We start from the raw sequence: 21360 nt of genomic DNA, 5'->3' as shown, positions 1-21360 counted from the left end.
TCCCTCTCTCTCTGCCCCTCTCCCCCACTTGCACTCTGTTTCTCTCTCAAAAATAAATAAACATTAAAAAAAAAAAAAAGAAATCTCTTTCTCTGTAGACACACACATCCTATTGGTTCTGTTTCTCTGGAGAATCCTAATACACCTTCTTCCCTGACTCTCCCTTCCAGAATCTCCCTCACTAAGGAGGCAGAGTGGGTTGGGGAGCACTGCCCACATCTTCTGTGATCTTTTTTTTTTAATTTTATTTTTTATTTTTTAAAATTTATATCCAAATTAGCATATAGTGCAACAATGATTTCAGGAGCAGATTCCTTAGTGCCCCTTACCCATTTAGCTCATCCCCCCCACAACCCCTCCCGTAACCCTCAGTTTGTTCTCCATATTTATGAGTCTCTTCTGTTTTGTCCCCCTCACTGCTTTTATATTATTTTTGTTTCCCTTCCCTTACGTTCATCTGTTTTGTCTCTTAAAGTCCTCATATGAGTGAAGTCATATGATTTTTGTCTTTCTCTGACTAATTTCACTTAGCATAATACCAGTTCCATCCAGTTCCATCCACATAGTTGCAAATGGCAAGATTTCATTCTTTTTGATTGTCGAGTAATACTCCATTGTATATATATACCACATCTTCATTATCCATTTATTCATTGATGGACATGTGGGCTCTTTTCATACTTTGGCTATTGTTGATAGTGCTGCTATAAACATGGGGGTGCATGTGTCCCTTCGAAACAGCACACCCGTATCCCTTGGATAAATGCCTAGTAGTGCAATTGCTGGGTCGTAGGGTAGTTCTATGTTTAGTTTTTTGAGGAACCTTCATACTGTTTTCCAGAGTGGCTGCACCAGCTTGCATTCCTAACATCTTCTGTGATCTTGATGGCTCTGGGTGAGAAAAGGCTGGCCGCAGGGGCCAATTCCACACGCAGAAGAGGAACTTCTGGCTAACTTCAAGGCCAGCACAAATTCTTGCTGCAAGATCAAATATCCTTTAAGGTTTCCTGACTCATTCTGCCTGGATGCTCATGTTTTCTCTAAAGACAGGGCCTGTGGCCATCTTGAGGCGGACAGCAATGCCAGATCCCAAAGAATTTCTTTTGCTCCCAAAGGAACATTAAGATATTCCCAGTTTGGGGTGGGGGGGTGGTCAAGAGGAGTGAGCCATACGGACTGGTCAGTAGTGTCAGGAAAACATGCCATCCCTGCTTTGTGGGAGCCCGACTCCCAGGGACCCTCCGTCATTCTGTTCAAAGCCCAGTTAGGAGGGAATAGAGGCTCATGACCCAAAGGAGGGCGTGGAAGGACCTTGGCCATGACTGAATGAAAGTGGGACAGGGGTCTGTCCACTAGCCTGGGGCAAGTGAGAAGCCGAGAGTGCCCCGGTGAGCACCTCGGAGCCCAGGAGGAGCCTGTGGGGCACTCAGCTCTGACGGCTTCTGTCCCAGCCGAGCCCTGATGAACCTGACACCAGATACCCCATCCCACTGGGGTCCGGGAATCTCACCCTATCCCTCACCCTGCACCAGAAGACCGAAAACTGACCTCATGTCAGGCTGTCTGGCAGAGACTGCTATGCAACAGGAAAGCCGGTCCATGCTTCATAGATCAGATCCAGCTGGGAGCGTGAAGGAAGCACCAACTACACGCTGGGCGCCTGACCCAAGTATTTGCGTGCTTGTGTACGTGGATAGTTTGATCAATTGTAACCCCCACTCAAGTCAAGAAATAGGAATTTACTAGCACCCGAGAAGCCCCCCCATATGCGAATATAAGGTTTTTATCTGATATTCACAATAGCCTTAGAAAAAAGGTATTATCCCACTTTATCTGCGAAGAAACTAAAGCTCAGAGAGGTTCAGAAATTTCCAGAAGTGTCATAGCTCAACAGTCAAACCCGAACTCTGGCGTTGTGTTGGACTCCTGAGCTCCTTCCAGCCCTCTACCAGCTTCTCCCAACAAAACAGGAGGAAAACACAAGGGGGGACAAAAAGCATTCAATGACGTGTTTTGATGTCCTTGTCCCTGAGGTCCGGAGGGCTGCATATGGGGGGCTTGTGCCGGGCAGGTGCTTGCACTTGATGTGGTTGGGCTGTTTTCAACTTTATGCTCAGCGACTCTCTAACGTTATACTCTCATTGAAATGGAAATGCCAGGGGAGCTCAGGGCTGTCCCCGAGGTATGTGCCCCAGCTAGGTCTTGCCCTCCCATCTCTGCATTATGGATGGAGTGAATCATCTGGTAAATAATTCACTTGTCATTGGGACAGTGAGGGTAACAGGAGAGCGGGATGGTGGTGTCGGAAGGCTGAGGTTGGCCACCCGAGCCAGACCCCCAATCTTTCCAGGGCTGGGCTTTGCTCTGGAGAGAGAGCTCCCGAGAGTCAGGCAGGAGCCCCACATGGACAGCCACCCAGGGAGATGAGACCATGGTGCGTCAGAGGGCTCTGCACAAACCACTCAGTCTCCTGCTGCTGACACCCCTCTGCCTTCTGCATCGAGGGGCCTCGGGTGAGTGATACTCAGACCACCCCTCACGGGGGCCCATTCGCCCCTCACATCCTATTACTTCTTCCTTTTCCTCTTTGGGATCTCCCTTTTACACTTTTGTGGCCATTCTGCCAAGTCCATCCACTTTGTTCATCTGCTAGGCCTTAACCAGCTCTCCCTGAGCGACCGCTATGTGCCAGGAGTGGGGGAGGCAGGGCCGGAACACCTTCAGAAGCCTGGGGTTATCCTGAGGGCCACTGTCGGGTTGTAAGCATGGACCGACATGGTCAGATCTGGGCTTCCAAATGTTCCCCCCGCCCCCCACTTTATTTTTTAATTTTTTAAATGTTTGTTTATTTTTGAGAGAGATAGATCATGAGCTGGGAGGGGCAGAGAGAGGGGGAGTCACAGGATCCAAAGCAGGCTCCAGGCTCTGAGCTGTCAGCAGAGAGCCAGATGCGAGTCTCGAACTCACAGACCACGAGACCGTGACCTGAGCCAGACGCTTAACTAACTGAGCCACCCAGGCACACACCCCCCCCCCCAAACATTCCCTTCAAGACAGATGGTTTCCTGGGAGCTGAGAGCATCTGGAGATAGGCTAGGTGAGAGACGCTGGTAGCTGGGGCCACAGCAGTGTCCACAGGGTTGGGAAGAACCAGTTTCTGGGTTGTTTTGCTTCTTGCTCAAGTGAAGAGCAGAATTTGGCCCTTGATCCCTTCCCTCCAGCTCCGTGCCTGTCTTCTCTTCTGGCTGGAGAAGTTGGCAGCTGTGGAAAGAGTCTGAGATTGGGAGCCAGGCTCCAATCCCAGCTCTACCACCTGCCATGTGTTTTTAGACCGTGATTTTGTGCTTCAGAGTCTCAGGGGATGCTATTATCGTTACAGTCAAGGTCAGCAGATATTCTGTGCCTTCCTTGCTTGTCTTCTGAGGTGCTATCATCATCCACATGTGCCAAAGCCCAGCACAGTATCATTATTTGGCCACAGGAGACAGGAGAACATGGTCCTCAGGCAGATGCTGGGGCTCTGTACTAGGTCCTGAGCAGAAAAAAAACACCTGTTGACAGCCTTACTCTGTGATGGCTGTTTAATGTCAGACTCCCCGATAGACAGAAAGATCCATGAGAACCGGGTTGGGGCGGCTCATCTGTCCTTGTAACCCTGGTGCCTGGTACAGAGCAGGTACTCTGTAATTAGCAGTTGATGCATACGTGCTGGATGGGCTGATGGCAGGCTGGGGTCATCTTCCCTTTGCCGTAGTGGGTCTGGAATCCCCCTGGCATCTTTACACAGAGACCCCCACAGCCTCGATTACCAGTGGCCGTGTAGATCTCCCATCTCGGGCTGATCATCAGACTGACTTCTAGATGTTTGTTAAAAATACAGATTCCTGGGCCCTGATGCCTGGGGATTCTGAGTGGGTGGTCTGAGATGAGGCCCAGGAATATGTATTTTTATCAGTCTTCCACAGTGGTCTGCCGGCACCTGGGGATGGGAACCTCAGCTCCAGTCTGTTCCCTGATCTCAGGCAAGGACTCCCCCAGGCTGCCTGCTCTGGCACGACCAGACAGGAAACTCCAAAGCTCCCTCAGACACTGTCACTTCCCCACTAACTCCAAGGAGGAGAAGGAGGAAGGGCCCGAGGAGGGGAGGAAGGAGAGCCCAGCACAGCCCAGATGTCCTGAATTCCCACTCTGTCCGTAGGGCAGCCCCACTTGACACGCAGAGCCCCTGACGAGGAGGCCACAGCCATTCAAGGAGTGCGGGGCGGCTCTGTGGAGCTGGCCTGTGGCTCTGGGCCCGCCCCCCTGGTGGTCTTCTGGAGCTTCACTCCCCTGGGCTCGCTGATTCCCCGACCTGTGGCTGTCACCAATGGAGCAGAGTCCAAGGTGGAGGCCGGGGCCTCCGCGCTGGGGGCCGTGAGTCTTTGGAACAGCAGCCTGGTGCTTCAGGAGCTGCAGGAGGGCGCCCGTGGCCACTTCCTGTGCCAGGCCCTGCACGCGGCCGGTGGCCAGCTCCACACCACCTACTCCTACCTCACTCTGGCCGTGCTGGGTGAGGAGTCTAGCTGGGACGGGTGACCTGGGTTGCTCTGCATGCTTTTTAGCCTCTATTTGCATCTGCTTCTCATTGCATTGGGGCGGGCCCAGGTTCCACTGGTCCTTGCCTCCGGGGGGGGCGAGAAAACCTGGGGTCCTAGGAAAGGGATGGTCAGGGCCCCATGGGCAGGCCAACCCCCAGCCAGCAAGTGCTGAGCCGTGAGACACAGCCAGGCATGGCCTGGGTCTGTGATAACAAACACAAGGCCTCTCCTTCCCCTGGCCAGTGCCCGTATCAAAGCCTCAGGTGAGACTGAGTGACCCATCCCCAGTGGAGGGGACCTCCGTGGTGGCCACATGTGCAGTACGGGAGGGCACAGAGCCTGTGACTTTTGCCTGGAGACATCAGGCACCTCGAGGCCCTGAGGAGGACCTGGTGGAGGTCACAGGGCAACTGCTTCAGCTGGACCCAGTCAACAGGACGCACCTGGGCTGGTACGCGTGCAGTGCCCGCAACGCCGTCAACCGGCTGAGCAGTGATGGAAACTTCCTCGATGTCGTCTGTGAGTCAGATCGGTGGGGGGAGGGGGGGGCACCTGGTCTGCACTCTGCACTCTGCCTCCTGCCACACCTCAGGGCCATCAGGAGGGCCAGGAGGCAAGAACATCAGGGCACTGGGCCCGCTGGTACAAAATACAGGTCTAGGACAGGGGTTTTAACCTTTTCAAGCTCATGGGCCCCCCTTCCCAGGAAAATGGGCGTACGTTCAGAGTCACAATTTTACGCATATTTACGGTAAAGGGGATGGCCCACAGAGCCTGCCTCTGGGCTGAACCTGAAGGTCTCTCGGGACCAACTGAGCCCTGAGGAAACAGGGAGGAGGGACACAATAGGGAGAGAGGGCAGCAAGTTGGTCCAAATTGGTCCAAGTTGGACCAAGTCAAAGGCCAACGGTCCCAGTCCCAAGAAGCCCCTCCATCCTGGGCAAACTGGGAAGGTTGGCACCCCCCTCCTGCCTAGCCAACTCTTGTCGTACCCCAAACTCAGTCCCTCAGGGAAGCCTCCCACAGCCTAGGGTGATTGCCTCCACGGACCCTGAACACCTACACTGGACGGTGCCTATGGCCCGCAGACTCTGAGCTCCTCGGGGGCCTAGCCCAGTGGTTGACATAGTAGGTCCATAGTAAGAGCTTTTTGGTGAGTTCGGTGACGATTACATGAGTGAGTCAGGGAATGAAGACTGGAGAGATGTGACGCGTCTTCCTTGCCCCCCAGATGGTCCAGACAATCCTGTGATCACGGTGGAGCCACTGGGCTTGACTGAGGAGGGTTTCTGGGCCGGCGAGGGGGAAGAGGTGACCCTGAGCTGCCGGGCTGCATCCAACCCCCCTTGTCACTACGTGTGGCTCCGCGACCGCACTCAGGTCCAAGTGGGGCCCGCCTACACCATCGCCAGCGCCAGCCGTGCCCACACAGGCCTGTATACCTGCCTGGCCCACAACAGCCGCCTGGACACCCACAGCCAGACCACCGTCAGGCTCACCATCTACTGTGAGTGTGGGGGAAGGGGCCACTCAAAGCCAGGACCACCACAGCCCTGTGTTCTGGCAGACTCCAGGCGCCCTGTGGAAAGCGGTGTAGACGTTGTAGGGGAGGGAGGTGTGGGAGTCAGGAGGTGGAGAGCAGGGGGACAGGCTGAGAAAGCTGTGGGAAGGGACAGGGAGAGAGGAAGCCCCTGACCCTATGTCGACCTCATCCCCAAGTGATTCTTCCCACAGCCTTGGGGACTGAACTGAGGCACAGAGAAGGGTAGAGAAATGACCGTGAGGCAAAGCACCTAGTGGCAAAGAAGAGGCAATGGGGAAACTTCCCCGCTGGGGGCTTCCACGGGCCTCTGGGATTCCTCAGGGGCTCTGAACTCCCGCTCACCCCGTCAGCTCCTGCCCCTGACCTGAGAGCTCAGCTCTTTGCTCTCCAGCCCCTCAGAGAGATCGAGTCGTTTCCCTCCCACCCACTTCTCGCTCCTTCTCCTACCCTTGACCCTGTGGCCTCCGGGCCTCTAAACTGGGCCCGGGGGCCACGGTGCCCTGGCAGCGGAGTCTGTCCAGCCCCATCCTCACCCACTTCTCTGCCCAGATCCCCCTGAGGGGCAGCCCTCCTGTTCTGCGCTTCCCACCCTTGGGGCTGTGACCTTGGTCTGCGCCTGGCAGGGGGGGCTCCCAGCTGCCCGGCTGCGGTGGGAAGGGCCCCGGGGAACTGGCCCTGCTGCTCTCAGCAATATCACCTGGAGTCGTGGCACCACCCAGCTCCCTAACGGCGGCGTTTTCACCTGTGCCGGCGAGCACCCAGCCCTGGCGCTGCCCGCCCTCTGCAGGATCACGCTGTGTGAGTGGACATAGGACACAGCAGGGCTCGGATGTTCCAGGCAGAGGCGTGGGTGGGAGCCAGGGGAGAGCCTTAATGGAGCCCTGGGACATGGGATGCGGCTCCAGATCTCAAACTCCAAGACTTGCCATGTAGCAAGGAGGTGGGCAGCACTCAGCTCTGACTCTCGCTTCCAACCTCCTCTCCACTCCAGCCGGGCGTCCAGCCACACTGCCCTGTCCTCCGCAGTTTGGGCTTGGAGCCCTGTGACGCCTTCCTGTCTCCCAGCCTCCAGGGTCAGCAGGCTGTCATTGACCTTACACTATACTTCTACTGCCCTATTGCATGTTGGCCTTGAAATGTGCCTTTAGCTTTCTCTCCGCTTTGGAGATTTTTACCCACCCCCCAAGACCAAGTTCAGATGCCATCCTATCTTCAAAGTGCTTCTCCCTAAAGCCCCACAAAGTTTGTCTTTCTACCTGTACTCTAGCATTCATCAAATTATATTGTCATTGTTTGCTTGGTGTCTGTTCTCACTATTTCTCTGGTACATGGCCAGCTCTCAATAATGATGAATGGATGAACGAGTTACTGAGTCAATGGAGGAATGAGTGAGTGAGCAATAAATGAAGGAAGGAGGGGTGGGGTGGAGTAGGCCTACCAAGCCCTTCCTCCTCCTGTAGGGCCAGGCTGAGCCATTATTCCCTATCCAGGGGAACCCCTCCGGAGCCCCATCTGCTGGACCACAGCCACAGTTGGAGACCAGTTCATCATGCTGAGCTGTGAGTGGCCTGGAGGCGAGCCCCGTGCCATGCTGAGCTGGCTGGATGGACAGCAGCAACCCCTGGGCACCACTAGCCCCTCACTGGCCATCCACCTCCTGCATACCCAGGACGATCTGGCTGGCCGAGAGTTCACCTGCAGGGGCAGTCACCCACTCAGGGTCCCTGACCCTCACTGCCGGCTCCTGCTGGGTGAGTAGGGGCTGGTGGCTTGGTTCTGGGGCTGAGGTGGGAGAGCAGCCCTTTGGAATTGTGATGAGGGCCTCTGGTGGGGGTGTCTGCGCTGGATGCAAAGTGAGTCAGGAGACTGAGTCACCTCACCTCCCAGAACTCAAGTTGTTTCGATCCATAAAGTCAGGGGGTTTGTTCTGGGTCTGTGTTGCCCAATAAAAATAGGTGAGCCGTATATATAATTTAAAATTTTACATTTAAAAAAAGTACAAAGAAATAAGAGAAACATTTTATGGAACTCAATGTATCCAACATATTATTACTTCGATGTTTAATAATAAACAATTATGAATGAGGTATCTTATTCTACCGTCCTCAAAATCCAGTGTATTTACTTACAATCCATCTCAGTGTGGTCTGGCCCCCTTTCAAGTGTGCAACAGTCCCGTGTGACCAGGGGCTACCGCTATTGGGCAGCACCCTGTCTAGCCGGTGAGGGAATTCTGTCTCCCTCATTTGCATCAATTTGCATGAGGGAGTCTGTCTCCTTCATTTGCCTGAGGGATTCTGCCTCCCTCATTTGCATCAATTTGCATGAGAGGTGCCTGATTATATTCCTGCCTTGCATTAGTGTTTCAGGTGTCAGAGGTCTCTCTCTTCCTCTCTCACTGCTTCTATTTGTTTTGGTCTGGTTTCCTTCTCTGTCCTCATCTGGCCCTGCCAGTCCTTTTTATTGCCAACTCCGCGAAAAAGAGTTAAATACTGAAGTGAAAAATGTGAGAAAACACACAGTCACATATAGCAGTTCGCACAAAATGATTTACATCTTGGTCTCCAGGGGTTTGGTGACAGCCTCCCTGGGCTCTCAGAAGGCCCTCATCTGGGAATATTTCCCTCCCTTATTACTCAGTCTTGGGGTTGGAAATTCTATCCTGGGAGATTCACTGACACCTGAAACTCTGGGTCTTTAGGACTCAGTCCAGAAAAAGCATCTGCTCTGGGCCCAGCCCAATGCCCTGGGGGTGGGAGCTGGTGGGCTATTTAGGGAGGTATTAGGAGGTCCCATGCCAGGTACTAGGAGGGAGCTGGTTAACACAGGGGTGAATAAGGCAGGGGGGCCCCACCTATAGGAGCTGAGACTAGAGTTGGGGCCTGAAGGCACACTGCTATTGTCAAGAAATCTGGAACCAGATTGTGGTAGGACTCTGGAAGGGATCCTGGAAGAAGCAGCAGACTGGCCCAAGACAAGCTTCACTACCAACTCCACTGGCCCCGTCTCTCCTCTGTTTCCCCTCCCTATCCCCTCCACTGCTGGACTACCCCCAAGCCTTCCCACTAGCCCAGGCACGGGGGACGCCTTCCAGCCTTACCCTCTCTGTCCCTGCAGAAGCCCCACAGGTGGCAGTGGCTAAGCCCCAGGTGTCCGTGCTGGAAGGGGGAGAGGCCTGGTTGGGGTGTGCCCTCCTGGGGGGCACGCCACCTGTCCAGCTCCTCTGGCTGGGACCCCAGCGACAGCAAGTGGAAGCTGGCCCTTCTGGATTCATGCTGCACCCTGAGGGGGCCCAGCTCCACCTTAGCATCCGGGAGGCTGACCCAGCACGCCACAGGGGCGCCTACCAGTGCGTGGCTCGCAACGCCTTAGGGAACAGCAGTCGGAGCGTCCTGTTGGAGGTCCTGAGTGAGTGAGGGGTAGTGGGTGTTTTCGTGGCGAGGGGCATGGGGAAACCTCTAGCCGTAACCCTGCAGGTGGAAAGACACAGGAATCCTCTGCTCCAAAATTAAACACAAAAAAAATTTTTTTAATGTTCATTTTTTAGAGAGGGGGGGGAGGGGCAGAAAGAGAGGGAGACAGAATCTGAAGGAGGCTCTAGGCTCTGAGCTGTCAGCACAGAGCCTGACGTGGGGCTTGAACTCACGAATCGCGAGATCCTGACCTGAGCCGACGTCGGATGCCCAACCGACTGAGCCACCCAGGTGCCCCCTTGGCTCCAAAATTTAGACCCGTTAACTCCTCAGGCACAGACAGGCCCTCAAAAGCGCAAACCCAGACGGGCTGATGTTGAACGTGAACCTGATGAACCTGATGCACTCTTGAATAAAGGCCAGCAGCACTCCATGCGGTCAGAATAACGTCCTCAGTTTGTAGGTGACGACACTAGGGCACCATAGACTGAAACTACACAGGACTGATCAGGTCTACAGACCTCAGTGTGGTGCCGCACTCCTGGCTCTCTCTCAACAACATTGGAATCAATTTGGGGGCGCAAGCACACCGACATATGTGGTTATAGGTGTGCAGGTGCCGTATGTGTCCCCGCCCTCACCCCCAGGATACCCAGCTCCTCCCAACGTCACCATCAGCCGCCTGACGTACGGGAGACACCGGAGGGAGGTGCAGCTGCAGTGGGCCGTCCGAGGTCCTGGGAACCTGACGGGCTTCCTGGTGCAGCGGAGGGCCAGTGTCCCGAGCCCAGGAGCTGGGGCTTGGGAGACAGCAGCCAGTGACATTGAGCCAGAGAGCAGGGGCCGGAGGCTGGGGGGCTTGGACCCAGGTGTCCGTTATGCCTTCCGCGTCCTGGCTCTGAATCACCACACGGCTGGACATCCCTCTGAGGTGAAGATACCAGGTGCCGGGGCTAGGGCCATGGAGGGACTCACCTTTTCTCCACCAAACCGAGCCCCGCTTCATTTTCCTCCTCACGGGGCCTCCCCTGCTCCTTTCCTCCGCCTCCCTCCCACTTGAAGTCCTGTCTCCTGGTCTCTTTCCTCTTCTCCACCCTCCCCTGCGGTAGTCACGGCCGTCTTTCCCGTCCCTCCCTGGGAGGCTCCGGAGGCCCCGGGCCTAGGGGTAGGAGCCACAGTTCAGCTTGAATCCAGAGAAATAGGGAAGGGGGAGGCACAGGATGCCGGTGATTCCAGAAGGGTAGGGGCCCAACTCTGTGCCTCAGTCTCACCTCCCGGGGCACAAGTGGGCTCTCAGCTTCCTGCTGCTCTGTCTCCCTCCCGGAAACTCCCTTTTTTCCTGGTGTCCTTCCCTTCGGCCCCAAGCTCCAAGATAACTGGCCTGTGGCCTTCAGTGCCACAAATGGGGGACTTGGCTGGGGACTCGAAAGCAGGCAGAGCACCTCTTTCCTTGGGAAAGTCCTGACTCACAGATTCTCTGGGTCAAGTCTTGCTCTTGATTGCTCACCGCAGGGCATTGCCTGCATGCCGCCCCCTAAGCCATTGTCACGTTTCAGTAGTGGCACCAAAGCCATGTAACCAGCGCTCTCCCCTCCCAGCGGATCCACCCTTCAGCGCCTATCCAGCAGTGCTGGGTGCAGCGGGCACAGGAGTGGTGGTGGCAACGGTGGCCTCTCTACTGGTGTTCCAGTATGCTGCCCGGCACCCGGGGACCGTCCCCTGTGAGTGGAAAGCTGAAGGGCGGGGTTGCTTGAGTCCATAGGTGGCCAGGTCTAGACCTATCCAAGGAGAGACGCAGACTTCCCCTGGGCAAAGAGTCTAGGCTCTTCCTTAACTGTAACTTCTCCTCAATGCTAGCGGTTCATCCGGGCTCCAACCCCCAACCCCAGCCATCTGAGGCCATCCCCATCTATGCTCCCGAGTCTCTAATACAGGGCCTACGAAGGAAGGGAGGGCTACTCTCCAAGGACCTGTGGTGGATTGCTCAAGTTAACACCCCTTCTTCTTTTCTTTTCTTCCTACAGGCCTTGGTCGGTTGCTTGTTCCCATGTGAGTGTGGAACCCTCGTCCTTCTGGGCGGGGCGGCAGGGGGCGGTTGTGTGTCGGGATTTTCCTCTAATTGTAAAGGAAGGCTGGGGAACCGAGGCTGTCACTGACTTCACTCTCGCACTTCACACTCAGGGAGCAAAGTCATCAATACAGGGAGTCGAGGGAAGGCCTTGAGGAACAGGCAGGTAAGCATGCTTCTGTCCCAAGGACCACTCATGTGTAAGGACAGCAGTCCTGAGTTTCATGCATGAGGCTCAGTCTCTTGTCCTGCGAACAGGCGGGGATGCCCCCGAGGCATCTGTCTCCTCTGCTTGTGTCTGTCCTTGGTAGGCATTGAACCCCCACCCGCCACCCCAGGTGTGGAGCCTGTGCAAGAAGCCACGGATGCTCCAGTTAACGTCACCATCACTGTGACTGCAACCCCATGAGGCCCCAAGAGTTAGGTGGAAATACGCACAGGGACAGGTGGGAGTGGAAAGATCCCTCCGTGTAGTCGGCCCTAGAGCCAAGAAAGCGAAGACCCCAGCTGCCCCACCCCCTTGAACACCCAGCCTTCACAACCAGGACAAGGCTGCCATGCCTCTGGAGGACCTGCTTCCAAGAGGAGTCCTGACCCAGCTTGTGGAACCCGGAGGTGGAAGGATGAGGAAGACCCACAACTGGAGAAGAGACCAGGCGGGTGTCCGAGGGCCGGGGAGGATGGTTCTGGGGACGGTGCCTGGCGCTCTGCCGAGCAAGCCAGCTGCTGGCGCACGAAGCCTGTGAACCGAGAAACTGCTAAATAAATCGTACGTGATGCTCTCACCGGCGGAGGCTTATTTCAGTTGCAACTCCCACAGGGAGAGGCCGGCCCCAGCTTCAGCCGGGTTCTCCTACTGGCGGGAAGCTAGGAGATGGGAAGCAAGACTTGTAGGCAGGTGTGTGCTGCCTTCATTCAACTGTAGCAAGGAAGGTGCCCTTCTGGGAGTTCCTTACTTTCCAGATCTCGAATTCCTCCCCCAGGAACGCAAACTTCGGTTATGGGACCAGCTTAATCAGAGGGGTAGTGGAGCCACGTGCCAATGCCAGGGTCTTTGTCCCTCTCCGACCTTTGGTGCAGGAGTATCGCGGAGTCTGCAGTGGTCACAGGGACACAGAGTCGCTAGACTCCGGGAGTCTGTGCCGACACGACAGAGCAGAGGTATTCCAGATGCGGCTTCTTGCCACCAGGCCCGGGGGATGCTGGCTGACAGGGGACCTTCCAGAGTCGTACCCTGTCAGCTGCCAGCATGACTCACTGGCTCCAGCGTGCGTGTGCGTGTGTCTGAAATCTGGGGGAAACACAAACGAATGCTTGTTCAACTGGGCTACAAGAGTCAGGAGTCAGAGCTGCCTCCGCAGGGGACTCGGATGAGAAGAAACAGCAAGAGAGCCAAGGGATGATCTTGCCAGGAATAAGGAAGGTGGCGCCTGGAAGGAGACAGGAGACGGACAGAAACTTAAGTTGCTTCTCAGGTTCTCACAGACTTAGACTTTATTAGAAAAGGGATTTCAAGTTCTCTCAAGGCTCTCAGGACTGGAGCTAAGGTTTAAAGAAGGCTTATTTCAACATGGGGAATAAACCAGAACAAGGCCCCACCCCATGCCAAAGACCCTCTGGCTCTCTGGTCACCACAGCCCAGACACTTTGACTTGTTAGGGCTGCGCCCTGAGGAGGCGAGCTGTCTACCCAGGGGTTCACACCGATGTAGCTCCAAGTTAATGGTAAACACAGACCACTCTCCTCCCCGCGTTCCTCTCCCTCCCTCCTGTCTTCCTTCCAAAGAGATACTGAGTTTCCCCCCCAACCCCCGCAGGCAGTCTGCCTCCTTCCACACAGCTCTTTGGCTCAGGCATTTTCCCAGCCTCCCCACAAAACTCTTGTTGTCCTAGATCCTGTTCCTTCAGGGCCTGGATCTCTTCGGTCAGAACAGGAGGGATTAACTCGCTTGGCTCTGGGGCGCACACAGGGATTTTCAGGGGAGGACAGGGATGGAGGTTCCAAAGAATTTCAGATTAAGACATACACCCACCCACCCCCATCACAAGCTATAAGCAGCTTTATACAAACAGGGAGTATCTCAGGATCCCCATTTTCACGTGCTACTCTACAGGAAAGCAGCATTCCCTTTTTAATATAAAGTCGTATCAACCAGATAAAACCTGTCAAAGCTACATCACTTAAAATATGTACAGTTCCAAACAGAATATTACAACTTGAAGGAAAATAAAAACACACTTTTCAATATGATACAAAGACATGCATCTCAAAGTCATTGCTGTAAAAGGGCAACACAGGTGAAATTCAGTTCTGAAATTAAGCTCTTTGCAGTACTGTATCTGGAATGATCGTTGGGACATGGTCGGCCTGATACAGACGTATTGGTGTTCACAGACTCACTCAACATAAACACAACCCAGAAATGCTTTCCTAAAAGACCACTTCAAAAGGCTGAAAACATTGCAATTTCGCTTACATCCTGTACGGCACCCATCACCAGACTATCGGTACGTGATGGAAAAAAAGGAGATAGTGAACCGATACGACAGGAGCGGGGGAAGTTTGATGCTAAAACAAAGAACCACAGAGAATTCTAAGACGAGAAGGCACATGAAGAGGCCTGACCAGTGAGATGCTCACTAAGCCGAGGGAAGATCACATTCCCTGGCGGGGCTGGGGGGGGGGGGGTGTGTAGGAAGAGGTGAGGGGTGTCCTGGGGAGAAACAGGGACTCTGGAAAGAGCCAGAGCACGCAGCTCTGCCCCTGCAGGACCGAGCACAGCTTCTCAGGCTGTGGGGTCAGGGCATCGGAGGCACCATGCGGCAGGGGAGGAGAGCACACAGAACTGGACCGGTTCCATCGAAAGAGGGAACCACATGCTTTTGGAAAGCGGTATGGAAAAAAATGGAAGGAGCCCAGATTACGGCTCCAGATAAATTGGGCTAAAGTTCAGGTTCTGTGGTGGGTGACTGGCTATGTTGCAGATTTGCTGTGAGGGTTAACGAGATAGCAGAGGCCAGCACTGAGCACGGTGCCTGGTCCACCGCAGCTACTCCACAAATGTTAGGGCCATCTCCCACCCTGTGCTATGTCCTCGGACTTCCCGGGGAAGCCGACAGCAGGCAGGACGGTTGCTGGTTGACTGTGCAGGTCATACAAGTTCAGAATAACTCAAGGTCAGGGAGAATGCAGAACTCCTGAACAGTAAGGCAACTGTATATATATATATATATATATATATATTTATATATTTATATTTATATTTATGTCTCAATATATAAAGGCATTTTTTTAATAAATAAAATACAATAAAAGGGATAACACTTAAAACAGCGTTACTAATAATATAAATAAAGCAGTCCACAATGAGTTTGCCCTAAAGGTAAAAGTTGTCTCCTCTACCGGGTGGACAAATCCCATATTCAAACTCAATCTTTAAAAGCAGTTTATGACCTAAGGCTCATGCTAATATACCTCTGTTTCCTGAATCAAAATGACTGCCTACGATCATTTACTGCCAGTTTTGTCATACTCCCTTTGTGACCGCATGGCTGTGAGTTGGTGGGCAAACACAGGGCATGGTTTCATATTCTGTGCACTAGGACTCCGTCCTTTGCTAATCACAGAAGGGATGCAGATATCCCCCTCCAAAGCCAATTGTATCTACACCACATGAAGCACAAATCCAGCATACTACAGGTATGGACATCTGGAATGCAGAATTTGATTCTACAGCACCCCTGATACCGGACCCTGAAATTATATTCACTATATTCCACTCGAAGACATTCTCGCATAGTGACCCAGCTCAAACAGCGTTATTTCGCTAACAGCTCTATTTATAAAATATATAGACATATGTAAGGGAATATTGATGCATTTACATAAACAGTTGATTAACATAGTATTCTAGTCTATTTCACTGCAATTTTTGGGAAAGAAGCTTTTTTCATTTATGCTGAAACTGTTTGACTCTACATAAAGAGAATCATTTTGTTTTTTTATCCCCCCAAGGGATGCACAATCCAAAAATAAGCAGTGATCCATTAAAGCTTGACTCAAAAGCTATTAAAATAGCTATTAAATAGTAGCAGTGTTTTTTTGTGAGCTTTTGTTTCTTTTTTTTAGATGTGGAGAAGAAAAGCCTTCCAAAGGCAGCTGCAAATGTCCTCGCCACTCAGAGGGAGCAGTAACTGTGATTTATGAGCTCTGCTAACCGAAGCTTCAGGTGCCTGTTTACAATGACGACATTCTGAAAAAAGTCAGGAAATTTCAGACCATACCCCTTTCCCTCCAAATTAAATCTTTTCTGACATTCACGTCTTCCAAGCATTGCCCATGTTGGAAGCTGGAAAATAATAATTTTCGGGTGGCATGACACCGGGAGCACAATGTGGGTCTTTCTTTTCAAGTCGCCACTTTAAACTTATGTTGTTCCTACTCTCAGAACAGTCAAAAAGAGCCCCACAGTGATGATTTTATAAACCAATCCAATTTTAAGGTAGTGGGACCTGAGGACATTCATTTTTCTCTCTGGCCCTGGTTCCCTCTCTGCAAAATGCAATAACCCCACAGACCTTAACCTCAAACCATGTTCATGACACTTTGTCACTAGTGTCTAGAAAACGGAACATAATTTGTGCCCATGTGCAGACAGTCAACAGGTCCCCTATCACTTCTGTGGAAGGCACTCCTAAAATTCAAAAGAGACCTGCTATTATAAACACTAGGTGACAGGTGAGGGTGATTTCAAATGTTCTCAATAATAATAAACACGGTATCAAAAGCCAGCTTTCCATCTGAAAACTTCGAACAGCCAGATCAGTTCCCTGTCAAGCCGTATCGGCCAACAGGCTGGATCCTTGCAAGAGGAGCTCTTCTGGTCACTGATGTTCTCGGAAACATGGAATGATACCACTGCTCTCAGATGATTGAAAACTACGCAAAACTAGGTTTCCTACTGAGGGGGAGGGAGGAATAGGAATTGTTAAGGCATAAATAATAAAAAAGGGCACACCATTTAAGATACATTCATATGACATTACTACTACAAAAAATAAATAACGATTTTCTCTGATTTGAATGAATGTCCTTCACACAGTCCATCCCCAGGCCTGTTTTGTGCAGGTACTGGCTTGAAGTGGGAGCATGACCAGTCGTGCACATCCTCAGGTTTCTTGGGGTTGCTGAAGGACCCCTGAAGGGCTGTCTAGAGGAATGCCGGGAGGAGACCACGCTGTCTTTTCAGTACAGTCCTTCGACCCATGTGGCAAAGTAAGAGGATTCCAACTTAAAATTTTGTTCTCTGTTTCTGAATGGACACAGCTGTCTCCTGAAAAACACAAAGGTTCGGGAGCATTAGGAAATCATAAAGCTGACTCTCACAACACAGTCTAAAAATACTACTTTGATCAATAAAGAAAGAATCATGAGCGAGAGTAGAGCCAGTTGTGTTGAGTTTGACTTTGAGAGAGGAAGTAGGTTTCAAAGATCTAAAATAAAGCTGAGCTCTCATGGACAGTTGTACAATTCATCTGAGGGCTAAAAGCAAAAACCCCTTAAAACCCTGCAAATAACCACTTTAAAGAAAGGCTACAGGGGCGCCTGGGTGGCTCAGTAGGTTAAGCATCTGACTTCGGCTCAGGTGTGACCTGAGATCTCATGGTTCCTGAGTTTGAGCCCCACGTTGGGCTCTGTGCTGACAGCTCAGAGCCTGGAGCCTGCTTCAGATTCTGTGTCTCCCTCTCTCTCTGCCCCTCCCCTGCTTGCATGGGGTCTCTCTCAAAAATAAACACACATTCAAAAAAAAAAATTCTTTTTAAAGGAAGGCTACAAAAAAAAAATAATAAAGAAAGGCTACAGGGGTACCTGGTGGCTCCATCAGTTAAGCGTCTGACTCTTGATTTCAGCTCAGATCATGATCTACAGTTTGTGGGTTTGAGCCCCACATAGGGCCCCACACTGATAGCGTGGAGCCTGCTTGAGATATTTTCTCTCTCTCTCTCTCTCTCTCTCTCTCAATCCCCTCCACCTCAAAACTAAATAAAATATATAAACATTTAGAAAGAAAGAAAGAAAGAAAGAAAGAAAGAAAGAAAGAAAGAAAAAAGGAAAGAAAGAAAGAAAGAAAGAAAGAAAGAAAGAAAGAAAGAAAGAAAAAAGGAAAGAAAGAAAGAAAGAAAGAAAGAAAGAAAGAAAGAAAAAAGGAAAGAAAGAAAGAAAGAAAGAAAGAAAGAAAGAAAGAAAGAAAGAAGAAAGGCTACAACTCCAGAATTAATGCAAATGTAAAAGAGGCCCATGATCACAAAATGCATTGCCCCACAAGTCTACTGTTCAGGTACAAACTGAATCAAAGCCTATTTGGATTTATTCTCCAAAATGTAATGGGATTAACAGCCTGAGCTGAAGGATGTGGATAACAGAATTTCACAGAATTCCCTGTATCGTCAACTTTTTTGAAGTACCCACTAACCCCACCTACTATTTAAGAAATATGTGAGCTGATCACAGAAAAAAGCAACTTCCTTCATATAGGTCTTAAGTAACTGAAGACTAGCTTGAAACTTAAGATTTCTTTTTTCTTTCTTTTTTCTTAAAGCACGTAGTTTAATGGAACTTGGGAAACATTTTTCACATGTTTATCATTTTTATGTTTGTATCACAGATGGTTTGAAATTATTAAAAGCATCTTTACACACAGTGATTCTGTCCCTAAGCTATCAAATATGACTGGATCGATGGCATTACTAAGAACCTTTTATTTTTCTGGTAGGGATAGAATGGTTTCTGACTATACCCTGGGAAATGTATGGGAAATGCATTAAATTAACATACACAATTCTGCTACCAGATAATATGTTGTCTAACTAGACAGAGAAATTGCTGTAACTATATTTTACACGTGTGAGAAAAGGAGTGAGCCCGTTATGTACTCTGAAATTATGATGGGATTTTCCCCCCAACACACACCAGTGGGATAGAGCACTCCAATTTTCACAAACATGGAAAGACGCAGAAACGATCCCTTTCCCCCCATTTCCATTCTTCTTGCAAATGACTTACGTGAACTCTTGTATTTTTGTAAACTATAGAAGACAGATCTGGGAACAGCTTATTCTGTGCATTCTAAAAACAACCGTATGAGGGGAAAATTGTTTTAGATTATGTGAACAGTATTTGCACATGAAACTTGAGATTGCTAATGGCTCCCGGTACCTCTGCTGAACTCTGCTGTATCTTCTGTGCACTCAATGTCGATGTCATTTCTATTGTCCTGACAGCAAGTATGCTGAGCAGGTCTTGGTGCCGTGTCATCTTTGAAGCTCTCCTCAGGTGACTGGCTACAGTCGGGGGCTGTGGAAGCCAGACATACGGGCACCTTCATGTGACTGAGGGGCTTCATTTCCAAGCCATCGTGAGGATAAGGTGCTACCACTGGGACCACAGGAAGGGGGCTGCTGCTGAAAGTGCTGCTGGTTTTGGTGAAACACCTACAAAATACAACCAAAAGAAACAGAATTGTGCCTTCAGGGATCAATCGTTAAAATACACTTACGTTGAAATACCATTTGGTGTTTTGTAATCACAGACTCTCATTAAGAAAGATCAGTGCTTACAAATAACGCAATGATTCACTCTGATTTGCAAGATCAAGAACTCAGAAATTGCAGTTAAAGTGGAATACAGCAGGAGACTGCACCACTTAAGAATAAAGCCATATAGGATGACCAATCTCACAGGCTTCCTTTGCCTTGGTCCTCTGTCAGAAGTTGTCTTCCATTTCATAATTAACTGGTTCCTGAATACAGCACACAGAAGAAAAAGGCCATTAGCCACTGGAAGGAATGGAAGAGAACAGAGAGGAAGAAGAGAACAGAAAGCTAAGAAACCTATGGCCACGTGAGAGGACGAATCTTATGAAAGCCAACAAAAACACACGGCTTTGAAGTCAGGTAATATGTTCCCTCTTCCCCCTTGCAGGGCGGGGGACACTACGAGGATCAGATGTTCGAAATCCAGGTTTTGTATATTTTAAAATTTTTTTCTTTGAAGAACTGATTGCTAGAATTTATTGGCACGGAGCATTCACTTCAATCCTGACTTACTTTTATTCCCGCCCTCACCTAAGATACGCGTTTTCTTTTTTTCTTTCGGTTCTTCAGATTAGATCATTTCTATTGATCTTCTAGTTCACGGATTCTGTCGTCTGTCGTTTCCAGTCCACTGTTAACACCATTCAGTAAATTTTCCATTCCTGTTAATTGTACTTTTCAGCTTTGGAATTTCCTTGTGGTCTTTTCTATAGTTTCTATTTCTCTGCTGCAATTCCTCAAGTGTGAATTCAATGTTTTTATCCTCCTTTAGGTGCTTGAACCTATTTATAACAGCTGCCTCAAAAGTCACTGTCTGCTCATTGTGACATCTGTGTCACCTCAGGGTTTGTTTCTGTTGACTTTTTTCCTTTAAGTATCACATTTTCCTTTTTTTTTTTTTTTTTTTTTTTTTTGCTGGTTTTCTATTGGTCTTGAACTCTATCCTCTGACACCTCTGTTTGGGTCCCTGACCCAAGACTGGAGAATGCCCTCCGGCAAAAATTCACAAATAAATGTCAGCCATTGTCTCTCAAGTTTAGATTTATTCAGTTCCTGCCTGCTTCAGGCTATTCTCCAGTAATTTCAAACTGTCCAGATTTCATCACTATTCTTACCTATAGATGATCAAGCTATTCCATCATAAACAGAAACTGGAATAATAGAAATATATTTTTTATTTCAATAATCGTAAGAAAAGTCTTAGGAAGACATTTCATTTGGCTTTGATTTGGGCATGTTAGGTAGGAAACACACAGAACTGACCGGCAGTGTGATGGAGCTAGGCGATGTTGGGGAATAAAAATAAGAATCTTTTGGATTTCCACTTTTTTACCATGGGATGGTACATTTCTGGGGCATATGCAAATGAGTAAAAGAAGTCCATGCAACTGTTACGAGCATCTCTGTTGGTTCAGGTTATTGGAAATACTAAATGCTAAGCAGGAAGAAAGATCTGAACCTGCAAGACAGGAAGATATCTGTCAGTTAACCAGATCCTTCATTTAAGTAAGTCCAACATTAATTTCAAATAGAGAAGTATACTTACTATAAATTTAGTGGAATCTGGATACTAGTCACCTGGAATGGAAAGCCAAGTATGTGAGGTATTCATTTGTACAGAACAGTTTGAGTACAGGATTATCTAATAGGACTCTATTTTAAGTTTTAATAATATATAGCAAGAAATACATACCTGATTCAAATAAAACCTAAGTGTTCCCATGCATGTCTTAAGCCAATAAAAAATGAAGGAAGCACTAGTAAGAAGAAAGTTTGCTGGAGGTAGAATCAGACCACTGGACTAGACAGATCATGACTCCAGGAGAGTATGGCATTCCTTATTTATCCCGTTCTACATTTTATTCAACTCTGAATTTTAAAAACTTTTCTGGGATGCTGGCAAAAGTGAACACTAATCTCCTGACAGCCATTTAATAATGTCCATGTCATCGCCCTCTTTCCTTCTTGGATTTTGTCAGGTCTCTTCCTCTGTCCCAATACCCAGGGAGCCTGAGAATCCCTCTGAACATATTCAATTCGTCGAATCGAATACAGACTGTTAAGTAGGGTATTCACCCAAAATGTGGGGCATGGTCAGAGGCAAAACCAAAACACAGACAAAAATAGCCTTTCTGAATTCAAATACTACTAATGAAAATTTAACGGG

The 21360-nt window shown here is 50.1% G+C and overlaps 2 protein-coding genes across 6 annotated transcripts in view; one reads left to right on the top strand and one right to left on the bottom strand.

The window, feature by feature from the left end:
• Window positions 1–2431: 2431 nt before the first annotated feature.
• Window positions 2432–12286, top strand: VSIG10L2 (V-set and immunoglobulin domain containing 10 like 2). The gene is made up of 12 exons (XM_086678739.1): window positions 2432–2513; window positions 4199–4549; window positions 4821–5096; window positions 5809–6084; window positions 6670–6918; window positions 7611–7871; window positions 9238–9528; window positions 10181–10477; window positions 11132–11254; window positions 11558–11582; window positions 11715–11767; window positions 11913–12286. Exons 1-12 carry the CDS (start codon window positions 2432–2434, stop codon window positions 12008–12010), a joined length of 2382 nt encoding a protein of 793 aa, XP_086534865.1. The 3' UTR covers window positions 12011–12286.
• Window positions 12287–13065: 779 nt separating this feature from the next.
• CDON (cell adhesion associated, oncogene regulated) overlaps window positions 13066–21360 on the bottom strand; it is a 101894-nt gene continuing 93599 nt past the window's right edge. For all 5 annotated transcript variants that reach the window (XM_086678738.1, XM_086678734.1, XM_086678736.1 and 2 more), the window contains exons 19-20: window positions 18817–19091; window positions 13066–16933 (exon numbers count right to left, since the gene is read on the bottom strand). In XM_086678738.1, the coding sequence (XP_086534864.1) occupies window positions 16770–16933; window positions 18817–19091 (439 nt within the window). In that variant the 3' untranslated portion in view covers window positions 13066–16769. The remainder of the gene's footprint in view (window positions 16934–18816; window positions 19092–21360) is intronic.

This window comes from Puma concolor, chromosome D1 (genome assembly GCF_028749965.1).
Source record: "Puma concolor isolate L17-30 chromosome D1, mPumCon1.1.hap2, whole genome shotgun sequence".
Classification (NCBI taxonomy): domain Eukaryota; kingdom Metazoa; phylum Chordata; class Mammalia; order Carnivora; family Felidae; genus Puma; species Puma concolor.
Note: the sequence above shows the minus strand (reverse complement) of the source record. Positions and strands in the feature narration are given on the sequence as shown.